This window comes from Scomber scombrus, chromosome 10 (genome assembly GCF_963691925.1).
Source record: "Scomber scombrus chromosome 10, fScoSco1.1, whole genome shotgun sequence".
NCBI lineage: Eukaryota > Metazoa > Chordata > Actinopteri > Scombriformes > Scombridae > Scomber > Scomber scombrus.
The window spans coordinates 10,690,356-10,716,439 of record NC_084979.1 but is presented as its reverse complement, the minus strand read 5'-3'; the positions used below and the strand labels follow the sequence as shown (position 1 = coordinate 10,716,439).

The window sequence follows — 26,084 nt, the reverse complement described above, 5'->3', positions numbered from 1 at the left end:
TGTCATGCGTTCCATTCGTTTCCATTATGCGCAACACTCAAGTCCACCATTGTTCTGCACTGGTATGAAATCTTCAGGTAAGAAAAGGCATGAGGAGAGTTCATCCAAAACTTTGGGGCTGTTTTTGTTTGAGTGGTTTAGTCCAGAGTGTAGGCTGTCTACATATAATGTAGCGGCATGTAATAGGAAAAGTTTAATACCCAACAAAAAATGTGGTTTTCCACCTTCCATATACAGTGGCAAAGGGAATGACAGGTGAGTGTAAGTTTATTGCCCACAGATGAAGGTCACATGTACCTGCTTGTACACTCAACTACACTAGTGGAACCGTGTAAAGGGATCGTGCAGAATCAATTTGGGCAGTAAGGCAGCACATGCAGGGGCTGGCCAGTGGGACGAGGACTCAGGGAATGGGGTACCATATAGTGGGGGTATCCATAGATAAATATACACAATAGAGGAGGTGCTGTGTGTGTGTGTGTCTGTATGTGTTTTTATGTGCGTAAGTGTATCTGTATGTGTGAACACCTCCAAGAGTTCTTGGTCTCTGTCTCTTTCGCTGATTCTCCTCCTTTCTCCCTATATCAGTCATTCTTTTCTCCCTCCATCTTTTTCTTGACATTGTTACTCCCCTGCACTGCGTGGAGCCCGTGGGCTTGGTTTCCCATCGTGGGTCCGGCGGTTTCTCCCCTTCCTTATCTCCTGGAGATGCTTCCACTTCTTGTTAGCTGGGCGGACAGCAGGACCCAGAGGTGTGACGTCCTTCCCCGCTGCAGGGAAGGTTTTATCCACTTGGTCGCCGCCGGAGTTCTTGCGCGCCCAAACTTGCTCACAAATCTGGTCAACGGTGCTCAGGTTAGGGTGGTCCACCAGTTGCATGAAGTCCCGGTACCAAAGCTTTTGATTGGTCATTGGAGGCCCACTTCCGCTGCGGGGGTCAAATCGGACAGGGGCGTCGGAGGGTAGATTGGAGATGGAGGTGGATGTTGAAGGTACAACTTCCAATGTGATGCCTAGCAAGGTTTGGGTGAAGCCGTGCTCCATGGCATGACACTGGTAGACTCCAATATCCCTCTTAAGGACACGCCGAATCAGAAGGCCTCTGTCAGTCTGGAGGACACGGTCATCTAGACGCACCTGGGAAATAGGAATAAGATTAGATTAAGTGGAAAAAATAAAATATGTAATACTGCTGCCATTTGTACAATAAGTATATGTCTTATGACTAATGTAAGCAAATCAAGTTCATTTCTGTGATCTGTGCTTGATAAAATAAATGCACTAGTTGTCATTTTAGCTTGTGCTGAATGTATGATTAGCCCTCGTGTTACTGTCTGTCAAAAATTACTACAACTTTCCTGTTGGTTAAGTGCTGAAATAGTTCCGACCCTTCTATGTGAACTTTAAGTGGATTTAGACCATACTATGGCCTCTTCAGACCTCTTATTTACAAGCTCTTACTTCCCTCTCTTTCATTCTTCTCACCTCTTCTCGTGGGTTCTGTGGTTGTTTCTGGAAGGTCCAAGTGACTCTGGCCTGAAGGGATTTAGGGATACATTCCAAGAAAGTGCTGCTTCCCTCCACTCCATAGAGTTTCCTCTCTGCAACACGGTGCTTATGATGGTCTGCAGGGGGCAGCACAGACAAACACTTGATGGGTATACTCAAGACATGTGCTTACTAATAATTATCTGAGACCAGGCAAGAAGGAAAGGGTGACAAAAAAAGGAAAAACATAGGGCAAGACAGGACAGGACAGGACAAAACAACACAGAAGGCCAGTGGAGATACTGTTCTCTGCACAGTAAGGACTGGACAAGGTAAGACAGGAACAACAAAACTAGACAAGGCAAGACCAGACAGGAGTGACCAAGAAATGATAGGATAGGATAGGATTGGACAGAAGCAAATTCAGCTGATAATGCTTGACTAAGAAACCTTCTTAAGTTAGTAAATTAAACAGCTTACTTTGAAACACTTGCCCTAAACTAAATAAGTGTTTTTATTCAGTATTGGCACCACATGAACATATGTAATACACATTAGTTGTTGGTATAACAGAGTCTTAGTTGACACTGATTGATGACTGCCTCTCTGTGGCTACTGATGGGGAGGTTCACTGCAATTACACATAATGACAACCTTCTGCAGGATATGTTTGATGTGTTTAACATTAAACACATACTTTTATTGTCCTGGCAGGGCTTAGTCATGCATGTTGCCAATATGAGTGATGAAGTTCAGTGATGACAAAGGACCAGTGACCCAATTTTAACCTCAGCCATAGGAGTCCATAAGATTTACAAGACTTTTAAAAAATTCAACTCATATTGAGACTAAAATAGGGTCAGAATAAGATTGGTTTCTTTTTCTAACCACCTGCAATACATAAATTATCAGGGAAATACTAGTATAAAGATTGCCAAACTGATCCCTGACCAGCACTTAGGGATAATACTATTCCTATCAGAAAAATTATTCTGATCTTCATTAGTTTTGCCCAACCAGGCTTGTATACCACATGAGGTAATCATATCCAGCAGTTCTCTTCAGTTTGTGCGATTACCCTGATTCAGTTTTGTGGCAGAAGGACAGATAGCGAGAGAATGCTGGTATTGTGGTCTTAGAGGACAGAGGTCACCAGAGGTGAAGGGTGAAAGGATTTTGGAGTCTTTTGGCACAGGGACAACGACATGTCAGATGCCAGGAGTCTTTGTGAGTCAGAGTATGAGTGGAGTGAGGCTTTGTTCTTATTTATTGAACATTCCTCTTTGGTGGTTCAACAGCGGTCAACCAACAAAACTGCTCACGCAAGGGAAATTTCAAAACCAGAGTGTTCAGAACCAAAAAATAGTCAAAACAACACAGCAAAAATAGATGCATCAACAAACTACCAAAATGTTTTTTTTTAACTGTGGATCTCGTAATTGTGAAGTAGATTTGCAGCCGTGAGTTTATTTGCTTGATCATCTGTATGTGTTCTGTCTGTTCACCCGTAGTGGCTACCTCTCCATGTAGAACCAACACACTTCACAATATGTTTATTTTAAACTATGTACTGTTGCTGGTGAAGGAAATGTAAAAGATATCACTATCCACCACTTCCTTTTAAACTTTTGCCACAGAAATTCCTGGCAGAAGACAGCAACAACATAAACTTCATATAAAAATAACAGGGATATTTTAAGAGAGTAGGAGATAATTTGGCATCCTAAACTGTTTTAACTGTCATGCAGCAATTATGCATTGTAATTACGATATTGGAGACATGTGAGACATTATCAAATTAATGCATTGTTTATAATAAGCAATGGATCTTACCTCCAGAGCACAGAGTGTTCGGGTCTCCGTTCCTCACATCCTGGCGACGGAAACGTCTGTAAAATAAACATTAAATAAGAATTTATCACAATCAATATCTACAGTATATCTATACAACTAGGAATTAGAACTTTAATCCTGTTTGATTGTTCAAAGTAATGAATAGGCATCTGGTGTGTGTCATTAGTGTCTGTGTCGCAAACCTCTTGGTGTTTGGCAGGTAGCGTGTACAGGATGTTCCATCCCAGGCACAGTATGGGTCTCTGGCCAAGCAACATTCAGCACAGGCCTTTCCATACACACTGCAGCGATGAAGGGGAACCTGGGCAATGCCTGTGTCGGAGCCCAAGTACAGCTGTTGCTGTCAGGATGCAGAAGATGGAGGAGCAAGTTTTAAAACAAGGATTTCAGCACTGTGCAACCATTAGAGTCAAATATTTATATTTATCAAGTTCAGTGGTGATCTCAGTCTTGGAATATGACCATTGAAAATCATCAATTTAAAGAAAGTAACTAATTCTGAATTCTCTAAAAAAAGAGAGCCACAATGTTTGTCTTCTTCATCAGTCACAGGTAACTATAAAATAGACTTACCCGTTTTGAGGAGATCTGCATGTCAATGATAGATGAAGCATCCTGAAGAACACAGGACAAACAGCAAATTAATGACCACACTATTAATTGAATAGTTGATGATCATCTAATGTACTGCACAATACTATATATTGTAAGTGTTAAAATCTACAAGAGTTCATTTTTTAAAGATTTCTTACTTTGAAGACCTCCAGCTCTTCCAGTAGAAGTTCCTCCATGTTGTTCCAGCTCTCCTTGGGTACATTGATCACCTTTAGTACTGTCCCTTTGTCTGAAAGCGGTCAACCAAATGACATTTTCATATATAATTTTCTTATTCGTTATTTTAAGAATTTAACTTATTATAACTTGGAATTGAAAACAAATCATTCACCTGTGCCAATAAACATGACATCATACTGTCCATCTGCGGCATTGACTCTGTCCACAGCAATCTGTGTGAAGCTGTAGTCCACATTTGTTCTGACGAAGATGGGACGTCTGCTCATAGGATAGACCGGGTTATACATAAGAGGATGGTGGCGCGCAAACTGGATCACATCATCTGGGAAACCCTTTGTAGACTCAAAGCTGCCGAATGTCTTGCTGGGACACTAATGGAGGACAATAAAAAAGGATGAGTTCATATCCCAGTATAATTACCTTGTTTATCCAAAGTGGAAAACAAAATCAAAGCTTATCTTATCTAAAAAGACAATAATAATGTTAGGTAAACAATCTTGCAGTTATTTTGTAACAGCATTTTTGACTTCTTTTAGCTCTGCGGAGCAGGACTCACTATGAGCTCATGCACCTCTCAGAGACTCTTTACCATTTAAACATTCCATAATGAGTTGTGTTTTCTCTGCATGTAAACTGAAATAAATTGTCTGATTTGTCAATATTCCATTTGACCTGAAATACACAAAGCAACAGACTCGATTGATGTGATTATGGTGTGATGGGTCACAGGCACATGTGAGATTTACTGAGGTCAAAGTCTTCTGTAATTAGCATTCAACTTTTGGACTACTCGTGGACTATTCCAGGATACTAAAATACTAAAACATACAGTATATCCCCCCCTCCACCCTCTTGAATTATAATGTTTTCCTATCCTTTTATTTTGCAGCATAGTTTTCTTATTATAGTTCATATCTTACATTACATAAACATAGCATAGTTGCTTTTGATCTGATTCATGCATTTTAAACACTGGATGTGCTTTCAATGCAATTTTGCATAATTCACTTGTAAGCATGATCATTTTCTTTTAATTTGATATGTTCCACTAGTTTTACAAACCCACTGAGGTGATGATGGCGTGAGAGAGATTTTACGGTACTATAGGCCAAATATAATTCCTATTCTGCAATCATACAATGGGAATTGTTCTGCTGTGGCAATAGCTGCTGAAGCTCTGCATAACAAATCCTGCTGATGTTACGCTTGTGTGCTTACCAGAATGTAAAAGCCCTAATAAGCACACATTGACTGGGAGGATTGTGGAGAGATTTGAATGAAATTAGGTTTCATACTGCAAGTGTATTAAGTGCCTATAAGACTTATATCACAAGATATTACAAGAGATCAATGTATTCATACAGCTATAAGTTTGTATTTTTAGAGAGCATTTGGACAGAGAGCAGGATCACCTATTGGGTTGAGAATATGCTGTTAGATCTTACATAAAAGACTTGCATAAAAGTAGCAATACCACAGATGTGATTACTCTGTAGTACTTAAGTACTCTTAATTAATCATTTGTTTTAACCATGCAACAAGAAAGTTGTGAACAACACTGAAATATCATCACCTTTTCAGTTGTGATGGCTAACTTGTTAGCAAACAATTGCTAATTTACACAGCCAGCAGTTACAGAGCAAAATTATCATTCATTTGGAGTTGTGTTTCTGTCCACCTGGAATATACAAATCCAATGTATTATCTCTCCTTTAGCTCTGTTTTTGTTCTATAACAACTCCTGGGGGAAATATCTTTTTTGTTTTTGTAGCTACTAAGTGTCCCAATATGGTCACCAGCTCATCACTAACTATCTGTTTGCCATTTGGTGCTAAGCAGATAATGTACAGTGGAAACTTAGAGCTTTTCTCTGAAAACAGTTGCCAGCTGTGGCTGTTAACAGTAAGAGGGACCCAAAACAGTTAAGTTACGGTGCAAGACAGCTAAACAATGCACTGACACACACTATAAGCCTTAAGACATTACACATTTTCAATTGTTATACTGTTGTTATAAAAACATATACTTATTATAGCCAGTTTAAGTAAAGGTTTTGAATCCACAGTACTCAGACTGTTTTAAGATGTTGATGATGTTTTTTTATACTCTGTTTAAGCTGTGGTTAATGTTAAGTACTTTATATTCTGTTGAGCAGTTTAATATATGACATTAATTCATTTTATTAGCTGACCATACAATCATAATAAAATGTAAATTAGTAATTACTTAATTGCAGTATTTCCCCCTGAAATGTAGTAGTATAATACAGTATAATAATATATGGAAATGCCCAGTAAGGTACAATTATCTCAGAGTTGTACTTGTGTAAATGTATGTAATTACATTGCACTGTGGTTATAAACTCTATCTGACACGTCTCTATTGATGGGTCTTTACTGTTATTGACATACCATTCCTGGGCGGGGATAGGGGACCTTTCCCTGGAAGGGGACCCACTGGTAGTTGGGCCCCTCTTTGTGAGCGAAGGGCCCCAGGAAGGCCCTCCGGATGTCATTCATGGAGTAGAGACACACAGCTGAGCCTTTAAATACACTGCTGCTGGGGGACAGGGAATGCTGTGTTAGATACATCAAAACACACATAGAACACACACACATACTCGTCTCTCTTTTTCTCTGTTTTTTCTGCACACAGACTCACACATGTATATCAGTATAAATGGACTCTGACCTGGAAGTAGAGAAGACTGTGTAGACCAGAGGATTCTTTCTGTCCCTTGTCTGCAGCAGGAATACATCGCCTGAGGACAGACATGCACGCACTCAGGTTAGGTGGTGGTGGTCCAGAGGTCAAAGGTTGAGAGAAAGATAAACAAAGCCCCATGGCCATGTCTAACTACTTTAAAGAGACATTTCTTTTATAACGGAGGTTCATGACATGGAAGAAAGATCCCCTATGGCCTCAAGCAGTGGTTTGTAAAATTATTTTAACAAGATTTAGTTCCATTAAAATATTTGTCACACTTGTCAAGTTGAAACCCACCACAAACAAAATGCATTTTCAAGTCTGAAGGAATGAATAAAACACTGCTGATTAAAAATGCTACTACTGCTCCCACTACTATTAAAAAGTAACATGGTGTTGGTATTTCAGTAGAAATTTTTCAGCTAGTTGTCTCCAGATTCTTGTCACAAAGTGACAGAATTACGTCTGGCTCCGCAACATTCATGTCTGTCTTGGTTCAGATTAACATATATTTACAGGGAGGTATTTTCAAAGGATTTGGCCTAAAGGCTGGTCAGAAAACCTTTTGTCAAGATAAGAGAATAATTGTTCATAGTGCAGGTGATGGACAGATGTAGCCTAAGGTAGGGTTAGAATTTGGACAAATTCTTCCACTTAGTTTACCTTTCACAGTGTCACGAGATAAGCAAAGACAGATCATAGCCTAAATACCTACAGAGATCAGTCTAACTACTGCAGCTGCTGTGCAAACCACATGCCTGCAGGTTTCCACTTTGTGAGATGTTACATTGTTATTAATTGATTGCTTTAATTGATAATTGTGTATTTCTTCCATAATTCATATATAATTCCTGTAAGTCTCAATTAAAGGGTTTTAAAGTGGCATTTGAAAAAAATATGTATTTAAGTTTAAAAGACAGTTTTGATTTGACTGTCATTGTTTTATGTCTTAAAATAAACTACTTCATTCTAACATAATTCTGTTTGGGTGATTCTTGGACAAGTTAAAGCTTAGATGTTTGCTTTGTTGATATTTTAATCAATATATTTCCCTTTTAATGTTACGAAATAAAAGGCTTTTTAGAGTGAGGACTAACCATATTGTTTGGAGAACAAATCTCTCTGTCTGATAAATTTGGTTGGAGTTACTGGAGAATAAACTTTCCCAAATACATAAAGTAACATTTACCTGCACTCTCATATACTGTAGTAGCATACAAGTCCAGCTTCCACACAGTGGGGAAATACTAAACACTGATGTTCTATTGAAGAGTGAAGCTAATATGTAACTTGATGCCCCACAAAATGTAGTTAGCTAGGCCTTGTCATAGCAGAAAAACACACTGTTTAATCCATTCATTACAATTGTGTTCTAGTAATCATGTGCCTTTGTTCTTAAAAAAAGACATAAAACACACTATCCTCCAACTCTTAATCCTTAATCCTATCTCTTTCAATTTGGAGGTATCAAAAGCTTGACAGGCCTTCCATGCCTAGCAGTGGCTAAGGTATAATTGGACAATCACTGTAGCAGGAGAGGTTTATAGAAGGCCAACTGTTATAGAGGCACAAACATGACTTACACATGTCTGCATTTTTTACTATATACGGTCATATTTTACATCATCATACACAACATTTGGAGCAGTTTTATCTCTTAGCTGTGAGTATTTATGAGAAAAATGCTTGGCTGAACTGGCACCTAGAAATTTGTGGAACAACCACTTTGTGTTTCGAGTAAAATTATGTCTTATTTATCATACATTTCTCTGCCCACAATCTGAGCTGTAGAAATTTAGTCTTGCTTCTGGACTCTGTCTAATGAAAACGCATTATTCCTTTTTTGTCATATGGAGACTCACCAGAGTCAAGCCTGCAACTTACTTTGAACCCACAGCAAAAACACTGGCTTCAGATCAGGCCAGAATCTATTACCAATTAATCTCTTACTCATGCTTTCTCCAAGTCTGCAGGAATGTGAGGCTGAATGGTAATCTACAATTGAGGTCAGAAATCCTGGTTAATTTATTATGCTTTCCTCAATTTCCTCTCCCTTTGCGACCTCAGAATGTGTTTCTGGGTAAAAATCCAAAGAGGTAAGGTTGGAAAATCATCCCAAATTTCAAATCTTTGTTTTGCTTGTTCCAACTTCTGAAAATCTGATTTCTTTATCGTACTTTACCATTTACAAAAAATAAGAAACCAGACCACTTTTGCCACTTTACCGTTGAAGTCAGGGTGAAGTCAAAAGGCTTTCTTCAAGCTCTGAAGCACATGTGTGAAGATTTTCATTTGAGTTTCCTGTTAGGATTTCACTTTCAATACCTCTACTTTTACCTATTATAATGTTAGTCATTAATGAGTTCAGCATCTGTAAGATAAGTGGAGTTGCAGATACAGCATCTGTCCTACTGACTGTGTGCACAGTGAACTCACGCAGCTCATCAAAGTATGTGTCGCTGCCGTCGGCTCCTGGCACTGAGCAGATCAGACGGGTCTTGAGGAATGTCGTCCACTTGTTCACCAGACTTCGCTGACCGCCCATGTCATTCTGATTCAAGACCAAGCAATAAAAAGTTGGTTTACAGGATAGTAGTATAAGAAAGGGAATTTGTATTTTTTAAGGGTGAAGGAAGAGTTTAACAGCAGTGTCATAACTGGGCACCAGACATTTTCACCAGTTACTACATTTGGATTTTTTATCAGAAGATTATGTTATCCTTCAACTGGTGCCGGATGGTGACTTTTTTCACACCCATCTTATTTAAAAACTGGACCTCAATGATGAAACAATCTCTCACCCTGCAGAGTTGTCCGATGCGGGAGTAGGTGGACTTTCCCAGCCCCTGGGCCTCAACTGCAGTCTCCCGAAAGAAGAAAAATACCTTGTCATCATCTGGGTTTTCACTTTCCGGGACCCAAAAGGAGCCAACAAATTTTGGTTCTGGTAGACAGAAACAAAGAGGAACAATGTCAGTTATACCAAAAGTTTCTCTAAACAAGATGCAAGCTTTGGAGACTTAACAAAAACAACAGAATCTGTCATTTCACCTGGTCTTTAACCAAGAGTTATGGGACGAATGACTCCAAACTTTAACCCGGTATACCAAGATGTGTCATTTTGTGTGCATGGAACAACAATGCTTTTCTTTTAATTGGGAAAATTCGTTGAAAATGATAAAAAAAAGTTATAAAGTGAACTCAAACATTAAAAGAACTAATGTCTAATCTTACACACAAACACAGACACTCACCATTGAGCCAGCGTGAGTCATGCTGTTCGGTGCGGATGGAGGGGCGTTTCCCCAGGCTTCTAAAGATGGTAAAGTCTCGTCCCATTAAGTCTGTGGCCACACCTGCATAAAGCTCATCACCTAGGAGAAAGAATTCTTCAATTACTCAACGATATTAATTGATCATGTGAGCTCATCCTCCAAAATCAGCTAAAATTATGACATGAAATTGCAGGAAAATGAACCCAACAATAATATATTTCCATTAATACACTTTTGAGGCAGTGTAGACCCATTTTTGGGAGGGTTAGGTAAAAAACAACAATTCAGTATCAAAGTGAATGGGTTTGGTTACCGACGAGAACAGATGCAGCATTGTGACGAGGATCGTATGGACTCTTTCCTTTCCCATCCTCCACCTGAGAGGGGTCAATCCTGAACACGTGGTCCTGATGGAACAAGAGGACAAATTGATTGTGATCACATAGTTTTCTTGTGTCAGAACCATACTGTAATGCATATATGTTTAATTTACAAGGGGAGTAAAAGTCACATTTGAAATAGATCCTGTAATCCCATCAGGTTAGTGATTTTGGCAATGTGAGGGAATCAAGTGTGTGTGTGTTCAGAGTTTAAATAACATTTCCTTTCAGCAGATGAGAACAAACAATGTAAGAAGCGATTTATCCTAAGTGTAATTTCATGGTGTAACTCAATTTTATGTAACAGCTATAAAACTGATAAGTGAAAAAAAAAGTGTTGTTTCAGATATTTAGTTAGGTGTCTCAATACCTTCATATCTTATCATGCACTTAAATAAAATGTGTGTTTGTGTTGGTTTGTTTTGTGTATTGCTCACCTCAATCCTGTGTCCCACCTCGACGAAGGCACAAGTAGGGTGGAAGGCCCCGGTTCCACAGGCGTACAGGTGGGTGCGGTTAAAGTGGTGCACGATCTTCACATAGTTCACACAGTCGGACTGAAAGACACACACAAATAGACAGTGTCAGTGTTTACCTATGTAGGGCAATTTAAAGGATGATTTTCAGGAATCTTAATTTAACATGCCAGGTTTTCCAAAAACTGATTATGGCTTATGTGATATTTAAAAAAATAACAGGTGCTCTTGGTGTTCACCTGTACTGCACTTAAGTGGTGTTTCATTAATGGGTAATGTGCTTATCTGTGTTAAATTAATAACTGAGTGCTTTCATTGTCCGTTCAGTGTTATTGCAGCAGTTTAATCAGCTGTATGCATGTGTCTTAATGATTTCCAATCTAGTGGACATGGGTTTTCCGTGGGGGACTATCTTCAGGCTGGAGACTGCTTGTGGTGCTTAAAAAAAAAAAAAAAGTTGCTACCATTTTGACCTGGAAGTAACTGATAAGAAGAGCAAATGCATTTCTTATTTCTTCCATACTTTAGTCCTACAAAAATGGTAGCCCAGCCTGAGGTTGAAAGGATGTTGACGTGAAAAGGTTCACTAGCCTATTACATCATCCAAAGCTGGATGTCCCCCCATTTCAAAACTCATTCCGGCGCCGCTGCTCTTTCTCTCTTTTGGTTTAGTGGTGTACATTCCTTGCTCCTCTCTCCCTGTCTGCCTGTGACAACACTGTCATGTCCTCATCTCCACCTCCAACACACTGTTGTGACAGCCTTTGTGTCCTGGCTGTACACACAAACGGTGACAATGTGTGTGTATAGGAATGTGTGAGCTAATTATCTCTTTGAACTTGAGCAGTAAGCAGAGGATTGACATGGAAACAGTAGAAGATAACAGAAAGGACTTATAATACAAACATACTATATCCATCCACTTATGGTGTTCTTATCATTTCATGTGTTCATCAGTTAAGATGAAATTTGTTCTGACATGCAGGTCAAATTATGAACAGTAGGACATAGCGGGGCTGCATGGTTAGTTTAGGTGAAGATTAATATCTAAACCATAATAAACTCAAACATAAAATGGCCACAATGGGACCTATGTTTGTTTTTCCAATTCAGTTTTAGGTATCAAGTTTATTTTCAACCCCTGATTTGTGTATTATTCTTGACATTTGTTAGACACATTTGTGGGCACATGTTTAATACTGGCTTAGTTAAAACATGTACAGTGTTTCAATTCACACTTTGACACAAGAGCCTCTGAAGAAGCACACCTAACTTCCTTTTTAAGGAATAGTTTGACATTTTTCAAAACTACAGTTCCAAGAATTAGATGCTTTATGCCTAGCTAAGCTCAGTAGGCTGCTGGCTAGCTTCATATTTAATGTTGAAAAATTAAAGCATAATTGATCTTCTTATCTAACGCTTGGCAAAAAAAAGGAAATCCTATTTGTAATAATAAGCACACTTTTTTTTCTTTAGCAAGCTTTCTTTCTTTTTTTTTAAGTCTCTCTGCCTCATCTTCTTCTCTTGGCACCAGGCTATTGACCCACAGACACATCTGTCCATGTGGGAGTCAGGTTAGGGAGTCAGATTTCTGAAGAAAAGATTTACAGTACAGACTGAATGATGCAGTCTCTCTTTCTCTTTCAGTCCTGATCTTGAGTCCTGCTGTTGCACACAAGGCTATGTAATATGCTGGATTTGTATTCACTTTACTGTCATTACAAAGGTCATCAATTGTCCTCAAATCTATTCTACTCATTAAGATCTTGCTTTCTATTCACACCGCTGTAGACACACTAATTCTCACATCGAACCTAACTATCCGTTCTTTTCTCTCTTGTCTACTTCTCCCCAGACAGGCCACTGTAACATCTGTCTGTTGATCAAGTTACAAACACTGGCTGACCCTCAGGGGCCACTGTAAGAGAGGTTAAAGACATGAAACTGAACGCCAGCAGCTGACGGGGATAATGCACAACCATCCCCCTGTGTGTGTGTGTGCGTGTGTGTGTGTGTGTGTGTGTTTGTATGTTCTAGATAGCCCAATGTGTGATGATTCATTCTAGTTTAATTTGTTAGTCTTCATGTCTTTATTTTGACTTAATCCAAGTGCCTAAATGAGCTTGTTCTGCACACTATTTGGCTTTGACTTTAATCTTCCACTTTTATCCAAGATGGTTGAAGGGTTTAAGTCTTTTTTTCTCTTTATTTGTATGTATTTCAGTTATTCTCTTATTGGGCCTTCTTATGAGCCATCAGTGCGGGGGAAGGAAGGGAGGCCGGGGGACTTTAAGGTCTCTGTTCACTCTGTGTTACAGATGTATCATTATTTGCATAAGGATAGAGAATGTTCCTGATATATTCAATCTACCCTCCAATACTGACAAATACAGATTTGATCACCAAAAAAAAGTGGTTGTTTTTGTCATTGTGCATTTAATGATTTCTGTGTTTAATGCCTAGCTGCAAACAACATTTTTAAAGTTACATTTATGTTGAAGTGTTTGAAGTTAATGAATCGAACTGATGATAAGGTACATTTATTTTTCTTTTTTGTCTGTTTCTCCATCATGCTGTTATCTACGACGGCCATATATGTAAAATAAATACTGACCTGGAGCAAGGGGGTTATTTTCGAGAAAAAAACGCAGAATTTCTGAGATTAAATTAGCAAATTTGCGAGAAAAAACTCAAAGATTTGCCAGAAAAAAACTCACAAATTTGCCAGAAAAAACTCACAAATTTGCCAGAAATAAAATCAGAAATTCTGATTTTTTTCTCTCGAAAAATTACCCCCCGTCCTCCAGGTCAGTATTTATTTATTTTTTACATATATGGCCCTTATACGCCGTCGTAGTTATCTATACCTTTACTCTCTTCTTTAATTAGTTGTCTTTATTCATCTCCGGATCTTCTGACTCTCAACTTCACCGGAAGGTGACAGACAGGCCAGGTTGTGAAAGCAATGACCCAAGCGGAATTGTGGCTTATTAGGCTTCACAAGCATACGCACGCACGCACGCACACACACACACACACACACACACACACACACACACACACAGCCTTCAGTGGTTTAGAACAAAGGTGTGCCTCGCAGCCTTTGAAAACCCACCAGGCAGTTAGGTTGGGAGTTGGTGTGAGAACACAGATGTGTTTCTGTGAGTGGACGTGAGAAGGTGTTCAACCAATTGACAGGCCGATTTAGCTGTTGATACACACAGGAGACCTCTTTTCACATAAGGGGACACACACGTTTCAACTTCACCCTTAGGCTGACACACACATTTACACTATGAATGAACATACACACACTGGAAACACACATCTCTCCAATGACACTCTTCCAAACATGCATATTCATTCTGTAAAACAAACTCATGCCAAGTTTCGATCAATCTTTTTCTCAGAATCCCCAGTGTGTTTCTGAAACAAAACCTCCTCCTCCTCCTCCTCCTCAGTCTAACCCCTATTGTATTTTAAGCCTTTAGTGTGTGAATGTGTGTGCCAAAGGGCAGTCAGTGGAGCGGCGGTTTGACAAAGTCAACTCTTTGATGTGACAAAAGAGAGAGAGAGAGCAGGAGGGTACGGAAAGGAAAAGGTAAGAGGAGAAAAGACTCTTGGAAGACCTTGAAAAGATCAGAAAGGAAGGAGGAGGATGAGGGAGGTGAATTATGCCAGCAATCACATTTCCTTAGTGTGTGTGTGTGTGTGTGTGTGTGTGTGTGTGTGTGTGTGTGTGTGTGTGTGTGTGTGTGTGTGTGTGTGCGTGTGTGTGTGTGTGTGTGTGTGTGTTTGTGTGTGTGTGTGTGTGCGTGTGTGTGCGTGTGTGTGTGTGTGTGTGTGTGTGTGTGTGTGTGTGTGTGTGTGTGTGCGTGTGTGTGTGTGTGTGTGTGTGTTAGAGGGTTCACCGGTCAACCTTTGACCTACCGCTGACTCATTAGTTGAAACAGTGAGCAAAAAGCAGGCTGTGACCTCACCACACCCTGAGCTTTAGGTCTTGCCTTCATGTCTTGTATAAAGCTGTATTGTTCTGTCGTGGATGTCCTTTTTTCCTTTTTCTCTTTATCCTTTCCACTCTAGAAATGATTAACCCAATCTACTCATTTATTATTCCAGCCATTATCTGTCCTTCTGCTACTGCTCCCTATCTCTGTCTTTATCTCACACAGACTTGGTTTTTACTCAAGCATTTTAGTATGGAATATTATGTATTGAGTTATTATATCAAATACAGACAAAAAGAACAATTTACTAAATGTTGCAGAAACATGTCATGACACCATCTTCCCCAAAAATATTGAAGTTAAGGCATTTCTTTCATTTGGACATCTTAAAATTATTCTTGTAAAATATAGCTCCACCATGTTTTAATACATTAGCATCCAGTCATGGTTAAATGGACATAGTGCTTAGAATACTGTGAAATGCATAATCTATTATAATATGTAGACCGATTTAATGAGAAATCTGCTGATATTTGAAAATAAAACAAATCATTTCCCACATTTATCTATCAATGTATGTGAGAATCCCAGCAATCCAGGAAACTTTAATAAAGTTAATGGCTGAGAGCCTTAGACTGAATATACAGTGATGGTGCAAAGTGGACAACCATTAGACACACAACACAGCACAGTGTAACAGCACAGGAATGCCTTTGATCGCTTCTGTTGGACAGGACAATGTAACAGTGTTGACATTTGTCTGTTGTCTGCATGATGAAATATTTCTCCTGGAACAGGCTGATTTACAGATTCTGACCTTCTGCAAAATGTAGTTAAAATAATATCACAGAGGGCCCATTGAAGCAGAGGGGATTTCTGATTGATGGAAATCCTTTGTGAGTGTTTGCAGTGTGCATAAATCAATTCTCACACACTTATAATCCAAAATACACTAAGCTGCACAATAATTCAAAACTCAAATGACTGCGCATGGTGGTTTTCATCATTTTCACATTCACATTTAGTGGCTCTGAGCCCCTACACTCAATAGTTAAAGGGTAAGTTCCTTGCTCAAGGGCACTCCATCAGGATTTAACGAGGCCTCATACCTCTGCAATCTGCAGAAGCAAAATTCCAGCTTCAGTCGCATTGAGAAAATACATGGATGACACGCTATTTCCTGCTTTGTAACCGAGCATAAATAAAGGTTTTTATCAGCTGTTTGAACAAATTAGTATAACTGTTGCATTTTTAAGGAAGATGGTCATTATATGCACAACCTAACGTTATCATGAAAAGATTAATTACATACAAGAAAATGTAAACATGATCATTTTAAGCAATTTGCACAAAAATACCTTAATCCTGTCTCCTGTCACCAATCATGATTTCCCAGTTGGTCCATGGATTTTAACTGGTGATGTGCTGGTTACAGGCCTCACTCTGCTGCTCAGATAGTTTCATTTTTCAGATATAATTCATGGTTTTATGATTTGTCCCTTATTCTTCAGCATAGCTGATTTGTTTTTCATCTCAATCATTTCAGGTGAATTATACATTTTATAATCACTGCTGATTTGTTAATGGGTCTTGGAAGATAGAGAAAATTACCAAGTGGGTGCTAACCTAACAGCGTAAACATACCATCCATCACATCTGTAGGTTCAAATGTGTCTTCAGCTCTACAGTAATGCCTCAGTCAAAGTGCTGAGTCAGACTGAGCGTCTGGGTGAACTGTCATCTGTTTACTGCCACTGTCTGACTGTGTTTATGTGCATGTGTCTGGGTTTGTGTTAGTGCATGTTAGGTGGCTTTTCTGTGGTCTCTGTGTGTGTGTGAGCGATGAAGTGTTTACTACTTGTCTTTATGTGGGCAACTGTTAAGACCGTCACATGCCTACATGTTGAGTTGCAATGATGATTTGTGTACTCTACTGGAGAACTTGTTTTTTGAGGAAACCCAGCAAAAGCTTGCTGAGTTTAAAAACAAACTTTTTTAGGTTTTGTTTTGTCTTTTAGTCGTTGTTTTAATCATTTTTGCTTGAATTCTTAGCAACTTTTTCTCTTAAAGAATTCCTTTTTAAAATCTGGTGGCAACCAAGATACTTGAAAACAATAGTTATCATTCCTGATATGACTAATGAAACTATTTAAAATAAGTAACCCCCTTTGTTCCATCCAATGTTAATGTTTTTTTTAAAAAAAACATAATTTCTACAGTGTCTGTATATGGCAATTAGTTCATGATTAAAGTAAGATAAATTATGGTTAAGGTATGGTTTCGGTTAAGCAACTAAAACAACCAATAACGAATCCACTCAGAGTGATGGTTGGCATTTGCTTCATCGGAAGCTACTTCACATCATGACTGTCCAGCTGTGTGGAAACAAGAAAAGATCCAGGGTTTGAACTTATTTCTCCAGCTCTAGTTTTTCATTTGTTGCATAACTATTTCTGTATTTTTGCATGTGTACAACTGAGTGCAACAATATGAATGCCTTCCAGGAGAAGCACGTAGAACACGTAGAACTATAGTTCTAATATAGTTCTTGTCTAGCATTACATGGTCCTTTGCCTGGTTACAGACCCCTGAAACATGGTCCACTCCTACGATTTGTTAAGTGAAGAATACTTTAGACTATGTTTGACTGAGCGCCTGGCCAAACTAGAATTGATGCTGCCATGTATTAAATCCCTGTGGTGTTTTCCAAGGCACCATCCCAAAGAAAAAATGAGATACAGAGAGAACACGGGAAGAAGGGAGTACTGTGAAAGAGAGAGAGAGAGAGAGAGAGAGAGAGAGAGAGAGAGAGAGAGAGAGAGAGAGCAAAGAGTAGGGGAGGAGAGATCCAGAAGGGGAGAGAGATGTTGACCCCTGTTTTCAGAGAAACACGCTTCCCTGTAATTAGGGTCAACGGTGTGAGGTCATCTCAGTTCTCAGTGTGTGGGTTAGTTTTCACCCAGAAAATAGAAGTCTAAAGAAATGAGAGGGGAGTGTTTAACAAAGGATAAAAATAACATTTCAAAGGCCAGAGAGGAGAGAATAAGGACTAACAGGGGAAAACTCAGTTCAATGCAACATTTGTCTTCAAAATCCCCCAACTTTTTTTTTGTATTATCTTATCTCTTTCTCTCTCCATCTATCCTTCCTCCTCCTCCTCCTCCTCTGGAACAATTATAATAATTCTCTCCACCGCACCCCGTCTCCACTGTTACTCTCTCTTTTAAAACACACACAGAATACAAACACACAGAAATCTGAGCACACACTCAGACAGTCTCCTGGTCAGGTGAAACTGGAGCCTTGAGTTTTGTATGAATGGAGCTCGTTGTCTGTCTGCTACAGCTGTGTAATCACACTGATGAAGGGTTTGTTTTACACACACAAAGGAACACACACACATTGGATACTTACACATACATGAACAAATGTACACACACTGTTAAACACATGAACATAAATACTGCATATAGTAAAGTTTGTGGCATGTCAGCACACATTGATGGGAAGTCAGTGTTTTATACACACATGTAGCACATGCATACTGTATGTCAAGTTAGCTAATTGTGTGTAATGTAACCCTGGGTGGTCTATAGGCTCTTGGTGGCCTCTACATGACGGTCAGTGAAGCAGAGCCTGCTCTGCCCAGACTCCATCACATTTAGACACATAATCATCACATGGAGTATTTACACGGCATATTCTTAGAAACGTAATGTTTCTCTACAGTAGGTGAAAATAGAAAATTTATGATTTTTAAACTTTTTGGCAGTCAATAAAAAGACTAAGGAAAGATGCAGGGTGGCCTATGTTGGAATAAACTGTCCTGTGAGCATTACAGTGGGTCATGAGTTCAATCCCTGCAGTATGTAGTGTATGCAGCGGCCGTGTATGCTGTCAGTTGAGTCACTCCCTGTGCACTCATCTTGGCCAGGTCGCTCTAAATAGCCCTCTCTTGTTACAGCAAATAATGTTTAATCATGTACTGTAACCTAATGTAACCTAACACATGTTTACATGCAGCACGTCAATAATTACATTTCCCCCCTAAACCTTAATTTGGAACCATGGCATGGAAAGTAGTGTCATTTAAGTGTATTAGTGATACAAGATGTTTCTGCAGTTAACTGTTCAGCTGTGAAACTGACTTTCTAGACACAGACTTTAGACCTCAAGAATGTGATACGTTCCCTGTCGGAAGTCTTTGTGACACACATGTAAAAACCTTGTTTGAAACTCAATGACATGGATAAATAGCCAAGAAAATCAGGCTTCTCCACCAGACATCTAGCTCTGCCGCAGTAAATGGGTTTATCTAATTCCTTTACACTATTACAGAGTTTAAGTGTCTCATTAACATGGTATTTAAGAAATGAGTATACTGCATGAAGCCAACTGCAGGTTGCTAAAAGTTGCTGTCGAAAAAAGAGCAAGGTCTTCGGCTTAGTATCAAAATGAGCAGATCTCAGTCAATTTGAAAACAAACACATTTTGAGGAAGTGATCTCACCACAGGGCAGATCCAGCACAGAGGAACAGTGGGAGGGTTGCACCTTTTATTATATCTCCTTAAACGTGGTGTTTCTGTCTTGTGATGACTCCCATGACTCCAGTGGATTAAAAGGTAGCATTGTGTTGCGTTGAGTAAGAGTGGACAGTTACCTCCTCCACAAGGAGCTCCTCCAGAACTACATGCACAATTTATGCTATCTGGGGCCTGATGAGGAGTCTTTCTTATTTAAAAAAAGGATTTTACATACTGCGTCATTGTTCATGTACACAGAGTCTGTTTTAGTTGATCAAGGTTAGGGAACCGTCTTAACTTAACATATCATTTGTCATAAATGGATTCAGATGAGTATGTTCAGGTTCCCTTGAATTGTAGAAAATGGGGTGAGTAAGGTAAATTGAAGTAATGTGAAGAGACTTACAGTGATATCTTTGCCAGCCCAGTTACACTCTTCCCTCCAGTCGACAGGGGCAGGCCAATAGATCTGAAACACAGTAAGCAAAGTTCAGATGATCCCATCACTGAAATCTGAACTTATTATCTGGTTTGGTTTACTGCTCGCCGTATAAGTTCAAAAATGATTTCCCTTTTAAAACCCTCAAAAGTGTTTGTCACTAAATGAATAGCATGACCTCGAATAAGACACTCTTAAATGACACATCAAGAGGTTGAGATAGGTAAAGGTTTTCACCTCCTTCCACTTCAACATCTCCATACTTCTGTTCAACACATTCCCTTCTTTCTCTTCCTCACTCTTTTATCCTTTCCCATCTGCTTCTTCTTAATGACCTCTTCATCCTCCCCTCTCATCCCCCCACCCCCTCCCTCCCTTAGAAAGTAGAAGAGGAAGACCCCACCACATTGAAAAAGAGCTTAAGCTATGGTAAATCTGCATATCCATGCAATAAATCAAACTCGTCTACATACGTACATAAAACCAACAGAGGCTTCACATCTAACGCACCAAACACATAATTTACTCCAAACAGCTGTGGACAGATGTTTGTACTGGGTTGCATTTTGCTTGTATAACTATATTTTGTGTGTGTCACTGTGTTTTTCAGTGCATTCAGTGTTTTTTGGCAGTGTGTAATGTGTGTAAGTGTGCTTCTGCAACTTTAAATGTTAGCTGTTTCAATACAAATGCACAAAGCTTAATGCTAAGCTTAATGTTTTGTCCTTTAGATTTTAATCACAATGATTTTTTGGACAAATGTTCTCTTTTCATCCTTGTGCACCTCTTTGTTTTTCTACCTTTCTCTATTAATCCCACATTTCTCTTTCTTCCCTTCTTACACATGTGAGGCCACATGTGAGTGTTCGCATATGTACATGGATATGATTCAGTTGTTTTCAAAGGGGCATGTTTTGTGTCCACACAATATTTCTCTTCCTGACAGGCCCTGACACACATGTCCACATGAAAATAAACTCATAAAGTGTGCATGGCCTGATTTTAATAACATTAATGATTTATTTTAGGGATGAGCTAATATGGCAGTAGATGTAAATTAGAACCACTTCTTAATTCCCATCCCTTGCCAGTATAATCTCTAAAGTAATGAAGTAATCATAGAAACACATAAGGCTGCTAATTAGATCACAGTTCTGGCAGATACACCTCTTCGTTATATAATACAGTGTATTGCCATAAAAGTTACAGTAATTATAACACTGCTTTGTCTTACTGGATGTGCTTTTAATGTCCTGCAATGTGTTTTGTTTTGTTTTTTCTAAAAAAGCATATTGAAACCTCAGCAAAGTCACTAGTATTGATAGACAAACCTCTCACACCCCATATCTGTAGTTTGTGCTGATTTGAGTGATCAGTTCTTTGAAAGTGGTTCTGACCAACCTTGTGTTCCTGCTTGGCAATGTTGTCCAATGAGAGTGACAGCAGGAAGTTCTTGGCCCCGACGAAGAGACGGCCCCTCTCCTCATCCAACAGCAGAGCGCTGAAGCAGCAGGATCGCTCAAGCTCGAACCGCCGCACTCCATGGAACTGCTGCAACTCTGAAAACAAGATGGTTTTTAGGGCATGGGACCTTTCTATGTTTTCTTACATGTGTTACATACTGATTGAATCCCACAGTTTAACAACATAAAACCACTTCTGGTTATTGCATGTCTTTGGCTCTGGCCGTCAGTCTGACTTTTTAATGAATGTTCTACAATATGTTCTCATGTTGGGACAAATAATCATTTTGGTTAAATGCAACTCTTTCAAGTCATATTGGGCTGTCAACAGTTCAACTGGGCAAAATAAAACTAAATACTGCATCCATAGTCATTACCATTTTGCGTACAGCCATTTTTGTTAATTCCTTTGTGAAGTCTTGAATGGAATAAAAAGTAAACAAATATCTAAGAAAGATTTTGAAATCAACGAATCAATGCCAAAACAACTTCAGGTCATCAGAATTCTTTCCGATCCAAATCAGTTAGAAAGCCACAAGACTGTAACAAGTCATGAGGTTGATAAGAGAAAAAAAATTAGGGGGGGTTAAATTAAATTAAAACAACAAGATAAGACAAGATAAAATAACCATCAGGTAAAAACTCTTCAGGACAAAGCAATGGTAGAAAGATGTGTCTCAAGGTTTCCTTTGAAAGTGTCAAGCAGAGCAAAACCATCTGACAGTAATGACACTATATTGCTCAAATGGAAAAATTGAGTGTCCTTTCTGTTTCCCAGCTGGCAACAGCAAACTCTGGGGGAACAGCGCCCAGGAAAATCCAACTTGTATTTGTAAACGTAAACTATAATAAGTTCTCCAAGCGAGTGGAAAAAAAAACAGTGTTCTTGGCTTGAGAAACTGAAGAAATAAAGGGACTGCATCCTCCCCTGCTGGCCTGGCTTTAACCAGGAGCTTTAGAAAACAAGGCCGAGGCCCTCTTAGTTTAGACGTTAAAACGGCTTTATTAGTCTGCCATTGTTCTAATGTGATTTTATAAGTTTAATTAAGACACTGACGCCACCCTCCAGCTTCCTGCATGACATCAGGGACTTTAGGTCTACAGCTCCTGTTTTAGTTTGATGTGCTATTTGTAACAAATGTTATATAACTCAGGTCCACTGTACTGCTACGCCTGATAATCAATGTGTGACCAAAGAAGAAATATATTGAACTGAAAATGTCACATGTTTAAAGTAGCTTTTGTCTAGAACATGTTTAAGGAAGACCATGATTTATGTCACGGATACTATTCTTAGGTCTTTAAGAACCCAATGGGGCAAAATAAATAAATAAAAATGTAAAACCTGTCAGATAGTTTATATGCCCAGGGCCTTTTTTAGGACATCTGACTCAGAGCCTGTCAGGTTAAGCCTTATATTATCCGATGTGGTTCATCTTCCATGATCTTAGCTGTCATATTATAATGATTGAAAGATATCAATTCGTAAATAGCATTCATATCAATTTGCAAGTACTAATAAGGACTAGAAAACTGATTTTCTAAAAGCTCCAATACATCTGCACATCAAAGTGCATCTTTCAAGGTGATTAAACCCACATCTGCTCAATATGTTGGTAATATATATTGACAATGCATACTATTTTTAACTCTCAATATATCAATTTTTGTAATCATACAACTGTCTTAATTTTCTCATCTATCCTTTATGATATGAATACCTCTGCATTGCATGTTAGCATGTTGATGTGCTCACACTTTACATGCACTTTTTATGCCATGCCAACATGCTGACGTTTAACATGTTAATGAACCAAGTTTATATACTGACAGTTTTTAAAAGTTAACATGCTAACGTTTAGTATACGCCATTAAATATATTAGCATTATAACGCGTACGTTTAGCATGTAGCAATTAAAGTCCAAATTAAACGGCATACTGAGAGTATCTAGCCTAACCCATATTTTGACATAGTTCTGAGTGTAACAGGATAGACATGAGGGACATAACGTTGGGAGGATTTGGATTTTAACATTGAAAAGTGGGTGTGTCGTAATAAATCTTAGCTCTGTGTCACTAAACTTGGTTGGTATATGTTATGATATTATTGGTTGAAATTGGTTCAAGCCTATGTAATCTGTAATATTTTGTTTTACAGGAAGAAAATCATTGATTTTGATGTGAGGATATAAATAAATACATTTTTTTGGTTGTGTTTTTGGCATGTATCATTAAATAGGTGCACAATATGACCGGGATGTGATCTAAAATGGTTTAAAAGGCATTTTTCATTTCATTTCGACTGTAATATATTAAAATGATAATGTGCCAGCCTTTATCATGACTATTTCAAATGCTAACATGTTATGTAGGCATACAGTCAGACATAAAGACTCACTGACCGACTTACTTTGTCTATCCCTTGAGCAGTATGCTTGTTTAGTTAAAACCGTTATTAACATTACTTCACCATTTGGATTTGAATCACCATGTCAAGTCTTATTTTAATGATCACCTACTTGGACATTTTCCGGCTTATTACTTAGCTGATTACTATTGAAACAGACATAAGTAATAAGAGCAAACCCATTCACAATACTGAATACAGAAACAGACTGCTGCTTTATGCTGTGTTCTGCGTCCCCGCTGGCTAAATAAAATTTGAAGTTATTTCAGTGATGCATGAGGTTGTCAGGACCTCTTAAAGTCCTTCATGTGTCTACTAAAACTAAAATATTCTGCCCCTGTCTTTCCATCCTGTATGCAACATCTTACCTTCAGTCTAAATTAAAGGGAGCACATATCTCAGCTGGGCAGGCGGCCTTCAGTGAGCCTCACGTCCTTGGTGAGTTAGTTCAGGCTGTAATTGCCAGCTCTCAATGATGGAACACATCACTGGTTCATGTGGTTGTGTTGGGCATTGAGCTGCCCTCTTCTAACTTACAATACTCGAGATGAAACACAAAACCCTGCCAATGTGTGTTTAAGCTGTGCATGTGTATGCATCTGTTTGTGCATGAGTGTGGCTGTGAATCACAGTAACCACAAATTACGCCTGGCTACTGTTCAGGACTGTGTACTTTGAAAGGGATATGGCAGAATATCACATGCAGTAGAGAAAGTGGATGTGTACAAATACTGCCACAGAATGTATAGTATACAAAACATACATTATGTGTACTGTAGGAGACAAAGACGCACACACCCATGGGCCAAATTTGCCTTCTTTTGACAGATATGCTACAACTTGGCTCTTCAAAGCTTTAGTTCTTACCTTTGTACGAAAGCTTCATGCGTGGTGAGGAGGATGATGAGGAGGAGGAAGAGGAAGAGGATGAAGTTGAAGAGGATGTGCGGGTCATGGTGTTGGAGGAAGCATGGGCGGCGGCCAACCCCAGCAGCAACAGAGAGCTGCACGTCACCATCATGGCCGCCATCATCATCATCATAGTCATCATCTTGGCACGCTTAAAACAAACTCCCTCCTTTCAACTCTGAAATTGTGATTCCGTGTAGTCAATTTATTGTGGCTTTGAGCTGGATTTTGCCTAGTTTCCAGTACTGTCCTGGCAATAATTAGGAGCTTATTTTTTATAATCTGTAATGTGTTGACAATGTAGTCCACCTGCTGTTGGACTACTTTGGTTTGGGTTTAGTCCTGTTTGGCAAGTATTCTGTATCAGCTTTGCTTTGCAAACCTAAAACAGATTCTCTTGTTGTTTTTAATTTAGCAGAGCTTCAGTCTCTTCAGGTCTTCCTTTCAAGTTGTTAATATTCAGTGTAATCTTTATAATGTCCTCCTTGATTCTCTTGGCAGATCCACCACTCTTCAGGAGAAGGACGATAAGTTCACGTCAGATGGGACAACAACGTCACACAAAGGCATAGAGATCTAAAAATAGAGACAGACAGGGAGAGGATTTAGAAAAGGACACTACTAGCATACATGTGCTTCTGCCAGGGATGCCCCTGTATGCACACACACACACACACAAACACACACACACACACACACACACACACACACACACACACACACACACAAACACACACACACACACACACACACACACACACACACACACACACACACACACACACACACACACAAACACTGGTATCTGAGGTATATTTAGTCAGAGCCAGATTGATGCCCCTGTCAGGCTGTGTTAATGCCAGCCTCCATTATGGACACAACATTACATCTCTTCACATTGCAGCAAGACTCTGGGATTATCCGAAACACACACTCACTGACCACATGAAAATCGAGTGTGTGTGATAGAGATAGAGAGAAGCTGCTATGCCCACTGCCAAGCCACAATCTCTCTGTGTCTTTGACACTGCCAACTCAGACTGGCTTCTCTCTCTCCCTCTCTCTCTCTCTCCCTCTCCCTCTCCCGCTCTCGCTCTCTCCTCTCTCTCTCTCTCTCTCTCTCTCTCTCTCTCTCTCTCTCTCTCTCTCTCTCTCTCTCTCTCTCTCTCTCTCTCTCTCTCTCTCTCTTTCTTGCTCATACTCGCTCGCTCTTTTCACAGTGACAGACGGTGTCACCAGATGAGATCTCTTCATTGCTGAAGCCTAATGAGCCAACAGTGACATGAATGGATGTATGAATGGTTGAGTGCATCGGTGCTTCTCACCCAGTCACTTGTAAGTGAGTTCAACTACACAAAGAAAAAAAAATAGTTGTCTTTTCTAATGAGATTTGTGGTCTATATTGAATTACACAGTAAGG

General features: G+C 39.3%; 1 protein-coding gene across 1 annotated transcript; it reads right to left on the bottom strand.

Moving 5' to 3' along the window:
• Window positions 1-25,132, bottom strand: sema3b (sema domain, immunoglobulin domain (Ig), short basic domain, secreted, (semaphorin) 3B). Its single transcript, XM_062426837.1, has 17 exons — window positions 24,623-25,132; window positions 21,286-21,443; window positions 19,852-19,914; window positions 10,936-11,055; window positions 10,432-10,525; window positions 10,098-10,217; window positions 9,645-9,787; window positions 9,280-9,394; window positions 6,829-6,898; window positions 6,549-6,693; window positions 4,289-4,508; window positions 4,095-4,186; window positions 3,916-3,957; window positions 3,525-3,682; window positions 3,322-3,377; window positions 1,486-1,625; window positions 1-1,137 (listed from the first exon to the last, which is right to left on the bottom strand). The coding sequence occupies exons 1-17, from the start codon at window positions 24,804-24,806 to the stop codon at window positions 625-627; spliced, it is 2,433 nt and encodes an 810-aa protein (XP_062282821.1). The 5' UTR covers window positions 24,807-25,132; the 3' UTR covers window positions 1-624.
• Between the last annotated feature and the right edge of the window lie 952 nt (window positions 25,133-26,084).

What these genes read in the sequence shown, in the direction of transcription:
- sema3b (XM_062426837.1), bottom strand. Translation starts at nt 24,806, where the DNA reads ATGATGACTATGATGATGATGATGGCGGCCATGATGGTGACGTGCAGC. An exon ending in TGACTCACGCTGGCTCAATG is followed by an intron (nt 9,788 to 10,097) that starts GTGAGTGTCTGT and finishes TCTGTCTACCAG; the next exon opens with AACCAAAATTTGTTGGCTCC. An exon ending in GAACACTCTGTGCTCTGGAG is followed by an intron (nt 1,626 to 3,321) that starts GTAAGATCCATT and finishes TGCCCCCTGCAG; the next exon opens with ACCATCATAAGCACCGTGTT.